We start from the raw sequence: 12,054 nt of genomic DNA on the forward strand, positions 1-12,054 counted from the left end.
GGAATATTATTCTATCATTATGATCACGGTATTCCTCTTATTACCCAAATCCAATCCCATCACATCAAGATAGCATGCCATCAAATTAGCTCTAATTCTGGAATATTATTCTATCATTATGATCACGGTATTCCTCTTATTCCCCAAATACAATCCCATCACATCAAGATAGCGCGCCGTCAAATTCCCTCTAATTCTGGAATATTATTCTATCATTATGATCACGGTATTCCTCTTATTACCCAAATCCAATCCCATCACATCAAGATAGCGCGCCGTCAAATTCCCTCTAATTCTGGAATATTATTCTATCATTATGATCACGGTATTCCTCTTATTCCCCAAATCCAATCCCATCACATCAAGATAGCGCGCCATCAAATTCGCTCTAATTCTGGAATTTTATTCCATCATTGTGATCATATCATTATGAATTATTATTTTCCCCCAATCCAATCCCATCCCCCAAATTCCATTTAACCCCAAGGTCATTCTCCGCAGCATTCCTTGGAATCAATAAAAGTCGGGTTTCCTCCAGGCAGGAGAGCCCTGCATGTGGGATTAACCTGTGCTCCTGCCGACAATTACCGTTGTTATTCTCTTGAAATGCTCCAGGGCTTGCGGGACCAGCTCGCACACAGAAGGGAAATTGTACCTGTTGGTTTGTTCGAGCGAAAGGGGAAGCACGGTAGGTAAGCTCGTAAAGATTGTCATAAATGCGATTGTTTTGGAAATTTATTTCAGGGAAACTGCAAAGGCCGGATTGATTTCAAAAGACACTTTTTATGCAAACGACAGATTATTTGCTGCTGTCAGACAAATGAGGTACCAGCAAGTTCAAACTCCTGCTCGTACTTGATTACAGGTGGTACGTGTGGTACGTGTGGTTCTCAAAACCTCAAGTGAGGACCCAGGTTGAGGTTAGGGAACTTTCCCATCGGGTTCCAGCTTTGGCTCCAAACCTGCCTCCTCCGGCTCTCCCTCCCCTCCTCCCCGTCTCCCCCTTCTCTCCTCCGCACTCCACTCGCACCGACGAGAACGAGAGAGGGAGAGAGCGGGAGAGCAGGAGAGGGCCAAAGAGAGAGAGAATGAAAGAGAGCAAAATGCTTCTTTTTCTCTCTCTGTCTTCTCTCTTCTTGTCTGCGTATGGAGGTTTGTCTCTCTACGTCTGTCTGCGTCGCTTTTCCTTGTTGTCTCATCTCACTTTCACTTTCCATACCTATGAGTTCTGTATGAGTTTATAATTTTTTACTTACTATCATCTGGGTTCTCACTCTAATTGCTGTCGTCATTTATGACATTTATTCTCGGACTCTTGAAACTTTGAGAATCTTCTTCTTGAAGCAAGAAGGAATTATTTAATATATTTTTTTGATTGGAATTACCTCTTGTGCTCTTGCTGCATTGTTGCTTCATCGTATGTATTTTTGGTTGTAATTTTGCCTGTTTGCTGTTGGTGTGTAGGATAAGTGGACCCTGAGGCAGGAATATATGGGATGAGGTTGTCTCAAGGAATTGGGATTATAGAGGTGATGTAGGGACAATGTCAGAGAAAAAAATTAGCAATGTCATTTAGAGTAAAAAGGGAGGGGGTCTGGGTGTGAAAGAATTAGTTGGGTGGCAAATAGAGGTGATGGCGGTGAGAAGTTTGTGAGGGGGCGTGTCTTAGTAGTGGGGGGCGGAGCCATTTGGGAGGGTGGAGCAAAGCAGGAGAGGCAGAGTAACAGATTAGGAAAAAGAGATGGTCTGTGAGCGCAATGGGGGTCTTGGCAGGAGTGTGTGAAGAATTTGACGAGGGGTGGGGGAGAGACAGAGAGGAGGGTAGGTCTGCGAAAGGGTGCAAAAGAGGTGGAGGTAGTGGGGCCTTCAGCAAGTTTGATGGAGAAGATTATTTGATTTGGCAGAGGAAGTCGGGTGGATGGGGAGCAGCAAGGCTGGAAGCACATATTTGCTGCTCGCCCGTGCCTCAGTGCGGCTCTCTGTTTTGCTAATTATCCTCCTTGCTCTGTTTATTCTCCCTTTGGTACCGAGTTGATTTGAAAGGGGGAAAAATACACAATCGCAATAAAATACATTAAATATAATCATGATATTGGTGATGGAAGTGGAGGTGAAGAGCGAGGAAGGGTAAGGGAGTGTGGTTGGGGGTGAGGGAGGAGGTTGGGGGTGGGGGGGGGGGGGGTGGTGCGAAGGTGGGTGAAATATTTTGACCGCAGTGGGGGTTAGAGGGGGGAAGGTGGAGGGGGATCTGTGCCTGCGGGAAATGGTAAAAGGGGTGGGATGTTTGAGACAATTATAAGATATTACTGACATTCTCGTACAATTCAAGGACAGACAAGCACTTGCATGGTCGTCGAAGAGAGAGAGAGCCAGACATACAGTAGCCAGGTGTTGTGCAGACAAAGAAAGGCGGGAGAGGGAATGGAGGCGGGTTCGGAGGGGGAAAGCCGACAGAGAGAGCTATAGACTTTGTGGAAATTGAAATTCCGAGGCAGCAGTGAGACGGGAGCAGATGGAATTTGGCATCTGCATCTCACATTCCCTCTTTCTCCTTCCCCTTCTCCTTCTCCCTCTATGTCTCTCTTTGTCTCTCTCTCTCTCTCCTTGTCTTACAGCCCCTCTCACACAGCTCATTTTAATTCAGGGTGGACACCATATTTAATTGTTTTATTTATTTATTTATTTTTTCACACCTGTCTTTTTCAGTCCTTTAATTAAATTTTCTGGCATATAAAAACCTTCCAATTGAAAAGTAATTATAAGCATGTGAGGAAATGATGTACATTGTTAATTTTATCATGATTTCTACATGTAACATGAATATAACCTTGCGCTCCGCTCTCTCCCTGCTCTCCCTCTCATATACATTCCCCCCCTCCCCTCCCCAAACCCCCAAATCCCCTCCCACACTCCCACCTCCATATTACCCTTTGCTCTTACTTTTGGTACCTTGCTGGGAATTTCTATGTGGGTGAAATGATAAAAGGAGGTTCATGCGACAACCACCTTCGTTACTAGCTTCTGTAGGAATATCATCAGGCAGTTTTCCATAATCCCATCAAATTGCCAATAATTGGATAGACGAGACCTGCATTTGGAGGGAGGTTTATAATAAAGTGATGCATGAAGGGATATCAAGGTTACATGCTTTGCTAAAGCCGCTGTCACACCTTGACGTTTTAGCCAGCGTATGCCGACGTATGAAAAATTTGGCTACGTTAAGAGCACGCTGAAGCACGCTGGCATACGTCGTAGTACGCCGAGCTCGTCGACAAATTTCGTGCATGCACAAAATTTGTCGACGTATGCCAGCGTATGACTCACACCAGCACTCAATTTTGATGTGAAGAATTTCATTTCGAGCTTCAATATCACAAATTTTTAATAACCAAATCGATTGAACTGAACTGTACTGTCTGAAATTCTCATAATATGATGATAATTTGAACTGAGAGCATCTGTGATGCATCTATTGAAGTTAACTTCCTGGATACCTGCAGTGTATCCGGGGTAACATTTGTTCCTGCCACAAACGTATATCATTGAAGCCATGGAAATAGAACCGTTTATATATGATGTAAATGTCCTCGTGCCATGTGGCAACAGACAGGTTGGGCGAGATGTCACCTTCAAATGTTGTTCATCTACCAAGAGCAAATGGAAGTTGCTACTGTTCATTTTTAGAGTATACAAGTCTACATTGTTTACATGAATGTTGATACAATCTCGATGAGTTTGAACTCTTCTCTTTGCCTCCATTAGTTGCCTCCTCTTTTTTTTATACAAGGGTCGAGTCTCATGGAGGAGCTAAATGTCAAACAGAAGCAGGTTCACCGACTTCCAAAGGGGGTTTTTTTTGGATACAAGGTCGAGGCTCGTGTTGATCACAGAGCTAGCATTGATCACAAAAAAGACAAACTGACACATAAAACATATGATAAAGGGAGCGGAAGAACAAGATGGAGAGCAGGGACATCGGGAGGTCTGTGGGAGGGAGCGGGCTTGGGGGGAGGAGGCATGGAAAGGGGGGGGGGGGGGTGTGGGAGAGGTAAAAAAAACACATGGACCCAGCTAGGACTTCCAGGAAAGAAGTCTGTATTTGCAAAAAGTGGATCTGGGGTGAATTAACGGGGGTAGAAAAGATCAAGGTTTTGGATGGGGGAAGATAGGAGATGGTGGTGAACAGCTGTTTTAACGACCTGGAGGGTGGAGTGGGATTGAAGAGAGACATGGAGTTTGTTTCAGAGGTGGGAGTAAAGAGGAATAAAAGAGTGAAGATGAGCAGGGAGTTGTGGACAGATTTCGACAAAACTAGGTGGATGAGTTGGTTAGGCGACAAAAACAAGTGATTCGATTTAGGTTCAGGTCCGAATCCAGATGTGGCTGTGATGTGATCAGTGGGATACAAAATTTAACTTGTTCAGCCTGGAAGAGGTATGCGGTCTACCAAGTGCCGTTTTAGTTTGCATATATAGTACACCAGCAGAGGTACCATGCCGGAAGGACAACAGTCTCTGGTAGTACTTCACAAATCTAGACTTTATGGGAGAGCGGCCAGACGGAAGCCACTCCTGAGAAAAAGGCACATGACAGCACACCTGGAGTTTGTAAAAAGGTGCGTGAAAAACTCGGAGCATGAGGCAAAAGTTGGCAACCACATTCACTTCCGGGTTCGGTTGCGAGAGGACGCTGGCGTTGCATATTCGACGCTTCTCCGACTGGATGGATGTACAGGGTCTGCTTCTACTTTTCTGACCTGACATCTCACACCTGTCCTGCCTTTTCACACCCGCACGTGCCGCGTGTTCTCCGGCTGGATAACGGAATCTGCTTTTGATGGTACGGAATACGGAATCGAAAGGCCCGCTCCCGTTGTTTGTGGCCGTGGCCTTGTTTGCCGGTGGCTTGGTGGCCTTGTGGCCTTGTTTGCCGCTGTGGTCTTGATTAGCGGCTGCAGTCGTTTGCCGCTGCGTTTGCCGCTGCGTATGCCGCTGCGTTTGCCGCTTTGCCTCCTCGACCTTGGCCTCGTACTCGTCCCTTCGCTCCTGCCTGGCATGGCTCTGAAGTACTCCGCCGCAAGGCTTCTTCTGCTCAATACCCGCTCCACCCCATCATGCATCTCTGCCATCAAATCAAATGGACTCCTCCGACGACCCAGGTACATTCACCGTGGCTCCGGTCGCAAGTTTGTTTATTTGCAATCAGGTCACTCCATCCCCGTCCTCTGGTCGGCTCAGCGCACTCTCACTCTTCGTCCCAGCGCACCTGGTCACAGCAACCCACACGATCGCACCTCTTGCCTACGAACCCTGGCTAAATCACCTGAATTCATCCCTGCTGTTCAAAACAACATCAAGCTCACCCTGTTCAACACCCGGTCCCTCAACAATAAATGCCTCATCCTGAACGAATACATCCTGGATAACAAACTGGACTTTCTCTGTCTCACCGAAACCTGGCAACAACCTCTGGACTACTACACACTCAACCTCACCACACCCAATGGATATTCCTACGTCAATAAACCACGCTCGGTGGGCCGAGGTGGTGGAATTGCCGTTATCCACCGTCAAGACATCAAGACCAACCTCATCTCCATCTCATCTGCTCCATCATTTGAACACCTGGCTTTAAAACTCTCTGGTCACACGCAGTCAGTCATGGCTGTCGTCTACCGCCCTCCCAAACCACACCCATCATTCCTGTCTGACTTCTCCTACTTTCTGACCCAGCTATGTTCCCTCTCCCCCTCAATCCTCCTCCTTGGTGATTTCAATATCCACATGGACTCCACTGACTCCACAATAACCACTGACTTCACTGATTTACTCACCTGCTTTAACCTCACTCAACATGTCGACTTTCCTACCCATATCCGTGGTCACATTTTGGACCTTGTCTGCTCCACTGGATTAAATTTGCACCATCTCTATGGCTCCGACCTCACCCTCTCTGACCACTTAGCCATCACTCTGACCATCAACATCCCCGCCCCAACACCAAGGCATTATCGCACAATCAACTTCCGTAAGCTAAACGCTCTTTCACCTACCTCATTCTCATCCACCCTCTCTGAAAAAATGTCCACTTCTCCCTTCATTGACCTCCACACCCCTTCCGACCTCACTGACTACTACAACCACACTCTCTCCTCCTGCCTTGACCAGCTTGCGCCTGTAAAAACCAAAACAGTTTCTTTCACCCATTCTGCTCCCTGGTTTACCCCTGAACTCCACCTGATGAAAACTCGTGCTCGCCAACTTGAAAGACTCCGCAATAAAACGGGTCTCACAGTTCACTCCCAAGCCTACAAGGACCACATACAACACTACAAAGATGCCCTCTCCCGCGCCCGCTCTGCCTACTACTCTCAAATTATCCACTCTGGCTCCGGAAACCCAAAAGCACTCTTCTCGACAATAAACAAACTCCTCCGCCCCCTGAACACCACCACCCAGTCATTCACAGTAGACAACTGCATCTCCTTCCTCTCTTTCTTCCAACGCAAAATTGACAACATCTACAACAGCTTGACCACCGCCGCACCCGCTCCCCCTCCGACCACCTGCCCCCCCTTGTCCTGCCATCCCCTGTCTCGGTTCTCCCCAATCTCTCCTACTGACCTCTCTGAACTCCTCATAGGAATGAAAACTGCCACCTGCACTCTTGACCCCATCCCCTCCAGCTTTGTCAAAGCCTCCCTCCCTGCTCTCTCTCCACTTATCATTGCAACAATAAACTCCTCCCTGTCTACAGGCATCGTCCCACCTTCCCTCAAAATTGCTGCTGTTACCCCCATTCTAAAAAAACCTGGTCTAAACCCTGACACCCTAAACAACTTCAGACCCATCTCCAACCTACCCTTTCTGTCAAAAGTTTTGGAACGCGCTGTAGCCACTCAACTCAAACATCATCTCTCTGCCAATAACTTGTATGAAACATTCCAATCCGGATTCCGCTCCAACCACAGTACTGAAACTGCTCTCCTCAAAATCACCAACGACCTTCTCCTCTCCTCTGACGCTGGCAACCTCAACATTCTCGTCCTCCTCGACCTCAGCGCTGCCTTTGACACCATCGATCACACTATCCTCCTCACCCGACTTGAATCCACCTTTAACGTCACCGGCACTGCCCTCTCTTGGATTAAATCATACCTCTCTGACAGATGCCAGTTCATCTCCATCAATAACTGCAAATCCCCCACTGCTCCCCTCCCCCAAGGTGTCCCCCAAGGTTCAGTTCTTGGCCCCCTCCTCTTCATCCTTTACCTGTCCCCGCTCGGTCACTTAATCCGCCGTCATGGTCTCCAATTCCACTGCTTCGCCGATGACATCCAGCTTTTCATCTCCACCAAGTCCGTCTCCACCGACACCCACTCTATCCTGACAAACTGCATCACTGAAATAAAATCCTGGCTTCAAATCAACTTCCTCAAGCTTAACTGTGATAAATCTGAAATAATCATCATTGGCCCAAAAACGCTCACAAAATCCACCCATAACTTTGCCCTCAACATCGACGGTATCCCAGTATCCACCTCCCCTCACATCCGGAATCTTGGCGTCATCTTTGACCAAACCCTTTCCTTCGACAAATACACTAAACAGATCACAAAGTCAGCCTTCTTTCACCTGAAAAACATTGCCCGTCTCCGCTCATCCCTCTCCTCCACGGCTGCAGAAACCCTCATCCACGCCTTCATCACCTCCCGTCTGGACTACTGCAATAGCCTCCTCTATGGTTCACCCTCAAAAATCACCAATAAACTCCAATACATTCAGAACTCCGCTGCCCGTCTACTCACTCATTCCCGGACCCGTGACCACATCACCCCCGTCCTTTACAAGCTTCACTGGCTCCCCATCCCCCAGAGAATCCAGTACAAAATCCTCCTCTTGACATACAAAGCCCTCCATAACCTGGCCCCATCCTACCTGGCTGACCTCCTCTCCAGACACACTCCCACCCGCAACCTCCGCTCTGCTGGTACCAACCTCCTGACCCCCTCCATCCGGACCAAATTCAGATCCTGGGGGGACAGGGCCTTCTCCATCGCTGCTCCCACCCTCTGGAACTCACTACCTCACACCATCAGAGACTCCTCCTCACTCACCACATTCAAAACATCACTAAAGACCCACCTGTTCAACGCTGCATTCAACATTCAACCCACAGCATTTAACCCCTGACTATCTCTTCTCCTTCTCCCTCCTTTTGCTTTAAATATTTCCCTATTGATTCTTGTCTTGTCTTTTTGATTCTTGTCTTATATATATGCCGTATATCGCTGCTGTTTGTTTTCTTGATTCTTGTCTTTTTGCAATTGTTGTTTTCATGTATTGTTATGCATTATGTTTTCCACTCTGTCAAAGCGCCTTTGGGCTTCTGGAAAAGCGCTATACAAAATAAATGAATTATTATTATTATTAAAAGATTATCTGGTCTGAGGAGACGAAAATTGAAATATTTGACCTGAATACAAAGTGCTATGTCTGGCGGAAACCAATCACAGCTCATCACCCATCTAACACCATCCCCACTGTGAAGTATGGTGGTGGCAACATCATGCTATGGGTATGCTTTTCAGCAGCAGGGACTGGGAGACTTGTAAGGATAGAGGGAACAATGAATGAAGCCAAATACAGGCAGCTACTTGCAGAGAACCAGCTTCAGAGTGCAAAAGGCCTTAGACTGCAGCGAAGATTTGCGTTCCGACAGGACAATGACCCCAAAAATACAGCCAAAGCAACACTGGAATGGCTTCAGAACAAAAATGTGAAAATCCTTGAGTGGCCCAGCCAAAACCCAAACTTGAATCCCATTGAGGATCTGTGGAAAGACTTGAAGATTGATGTTCACCAACGCTTCCCATCCAACTAGCTAGACAGAGCTTGTGCAAATCTGAAGGAAGAATGGGAGAAACTCACCAAATCCAGATGTGTAAAGCTGATACAGACATACCCAATAATTCTCAAAACTATAATCACTGCCAAAGACGCTTGTATGAAGTATTGACTCAAGGGGTTGAATAATTATGAAAATGACATATTTCTGTATTTCATTTTTAATTATTTTGAAAAAAGAAAATTCCACTTTGACTATGGGGTATTATGTGTAGAATACACATATACACAGACAGTATGCACAAATATACACAAATATATACATATATATATAGTATAGACATATATATATGTATAAGTACATGTATACATACACGTATGTGTACACATACACATACATATACATATACATATATACTGTGGATATACATATATAGATATACATATATACATATATAGATATACATATATACATATATATCTATATATATATATATATATATATATATATATATATATATATATATATATATATATATATATATATATATATATATATATATATATATACAGTCACGTGAAAAAGTAAGTACACCCCATGTAAAATTTTGACTTTTTCAACATATTTCAACATACAGCTATTTGATCTTCATTTCAATAATATTGATAGATAAAGGTGATATAATATAACAAATATCATGAAGCATTTACATTTTGTAGTCCATTGTATAATTTAAATAAACATAAATGCAAATTTCGCATGTGGAAAAAGTAAGTACACCCTTGGCTCTAATAGGTGGTATTGCCCCCTTTGGCAGAAACAACCTCAAGTAGGCGTTTCTTATAACTGTCTACCAATCTCTGACATCGACTGGGAGAAATTTTTGCCCACTCCTCCATGCAGAATTCTTTCAGCTGTGCGATGTTTGAGGGGTTTCTTGCATGCACAGCTCGTTTCAAATCCCCTCACAACATCTCGATGGGATTTAAATCCGGGCTTTGACTTGGCCATTCCAGAACCCTCCATTTCTTTCTTTTCAGCCATTCCTTGGTGGATTTACTGGTATGTTTTGGGTCATTGTCATGTTGCAAGGTCCACCTTCGGTTCAGCTTCAACGTTTCGACAGATGGCCTCACATTATCCTCAAGCACCCTCTGGTACAATGAAGAATTCATAGTGGATTCTATGATGGTGAGCTGCCCAGGCCCTGATGCGATGCCGCAAAGCTGCCCCAAACCATAATATTTCCACCACCATGCTTTACAGTTGGTATCAGGTTCTTGTGGTCAAATGCTGTCTTTGGTTTTCGCCAAACATGTCTTCTGGTACTGTGGCCAAATAGCTCTACCTTTGACTCATCTGTCCAGAGCACATTGTTCCAGAAGTGCTGGTCTTTGCCAAGGTGTTCATTGGCAAACTTTAGTCTTGCCTTGATATTCTTTCTGGACAGCAAAGGTTTCCTCCTGGCACACCTCGCATGTAGATCAAATTTGTGCAGCCTCTTTCTAATGGTAGACTCATGCACTTTGACATCAACAGTGGCAAGAGCTACCTGTAGGTCCCGTGATGACATTCTGGGGTTCTTAGAGACTTCGTTCAGCATCTTGCGGTCTGCTCTCGGGCTGAACTTGCTAGGGCGGCCTGGCCTGAACAAGTTGGCAGTTGTTTGGAATCTTCTCCACTTGTAGATGATCGTCCGACAGTCGAATGATTGATTTCAAATTGTTTGGAGATCTTTTTAAATCCCTTCCCAGACTCGTAGGCATATATAACCTTATTTCTGAAGGCCTCAGAGAGCTCTTTTGATCTTGGCATGGTGACGCCACACACTTCAACAACAAAGAGCAAACCAAACTAAATGTCTGAGGTTTAAATAAGACAGGTTCCTCCAAGATCCTCTCTAACGATGTTCTAATCATTTGCACCTGAGCTGGTGCACCTGATTCTAATTTTAGGTGTTTGAAGTAGTGATAAATGTAGGGGTGTACTTACTTTTTCCACATGTGAAATTTGCATTCATGTTTATTTAAATTATACAATGGACTACAAAATGTAAATGTTTCATGATATTTGTTATATTGTATCACCTTTATCTATCAATATTGTTGAAATGAAGATCAAATAGCTGTGTTGAAATATGTTGAAAAAGTCAAAACTTTACATGGGGTGTACTTACTTTTTCACATGACTGTATATATAATATATATATATATCTCTCTCTCTCTCTCAACCATGTGGAGAGTGATGAGCGCTGCTCCAATCTTCTATGGATGGAAGTCTCGCGCATGCACAGACCTAAGCCGTCACCCGGCCTGAAGACATTAGCCTGACCACTGATGTGAAAAGACAAAGATTTAATTTATGGTCGTCATTTGTTAAACATCAAACGGAGCCACTGATCCAGATTTTTGACTTATTTGCCTTTTATGGAAGCACGTTTTTCAAAAAAAAAATTAATAAAAAAATCAAACATTTTAACATCACCGTGTTCATGCTCTCCCACCTGTAATATTACAACACTACCATGTTCATGATCCCCCACCTGTAATCCTCTCCGTCTGTTGCGCGGAAATTACATGGGCTTGACTCCTGATGTAAATTACTCACTTTTATTTATTTTATTACCCTGCGCTCACAAAGCGAAAAGTGGGGTTAAGCAATCGATGACAAAAAATCTCAATTCAATCAATTTTAAATTCATGCTGTAACAACAAAAAGTCAAGGGATGAATACTTTCTGAAGGCCCTGCATGTCTGGTCCTGCTCAGCCAAAGACAAAGATGCAAGAAGTTTCTTAAATCATTAAAGGTCAGTTTGTGCTAACTGTTCTATCCAATTCGAAATCCGATGGAATTTCCTTACAAATACTTGCTGAGGTCACATGTGTAAAAGCCATCAGATAAGAAAAACTGGTTAATCTCAATATTAAAGAAAAAACCCATCACGTCTTGGTGTTTAATCTCAATGTGCATGATATCCAAACATTTAAACCTTGGTATTGAAGATTTACCAATGAGAAAGAATGACATTTTACTCCTTGGTGTTGAATATCAAAGGGAGCTGAAAACAATAAAAACTAGAGCGGAGTCGATCCCGCGCCATCGCAAATCCCCACGCTCCCCACCTAGAGCAAAGTTGAAAGATGGCAAAACATTTCACCAGGAATGACCCAATATGAAATGTCTTGTGCATTTTTCCCATTTTGACC

The 12,054-nt window shown here is 44.5% G+C and overlaps 1 protein-coding gene across 1 annotated transcript in view; it reads left to right on the forward strand.

Annotated features, from left to right (window-relative positions):
• Window positions 1-1,028: 1,028 nt before the first annotated feature.
• Window positions 1,029-12,054, forward strand: part of LOC137421405 (uncharacterized) — a 243,643-nt gene continuing 232,617 nt past the window's right edge. Inside the window, exon 1 of the mRNA XM_068107435.2 lies at window positions 1,029-1,152. Within this exon, the coding sequence (XP_067963536.2) occupies window positions 1,089-1,152 (64 nt within the window). The 5' untranslated portion in view covers window positions 1,029-1,088. The remainder of the gene's footprint in view (window positions 1,153-12,054) is intronic.

Source organism: Myxine glutinosa, chromosome 2 (genome assembly GCF_964187855.1).
Source record: "Myxine glutinosa chromosome 2, kmMyxGlut1.1, whole genome shotgun sequence".
Lineage (NCBI taxonomy): Eukaryota > Metazoa > Chordata > Myxini > Myxiniformes > Myxinidae > Myxine > Myxine glutinosa.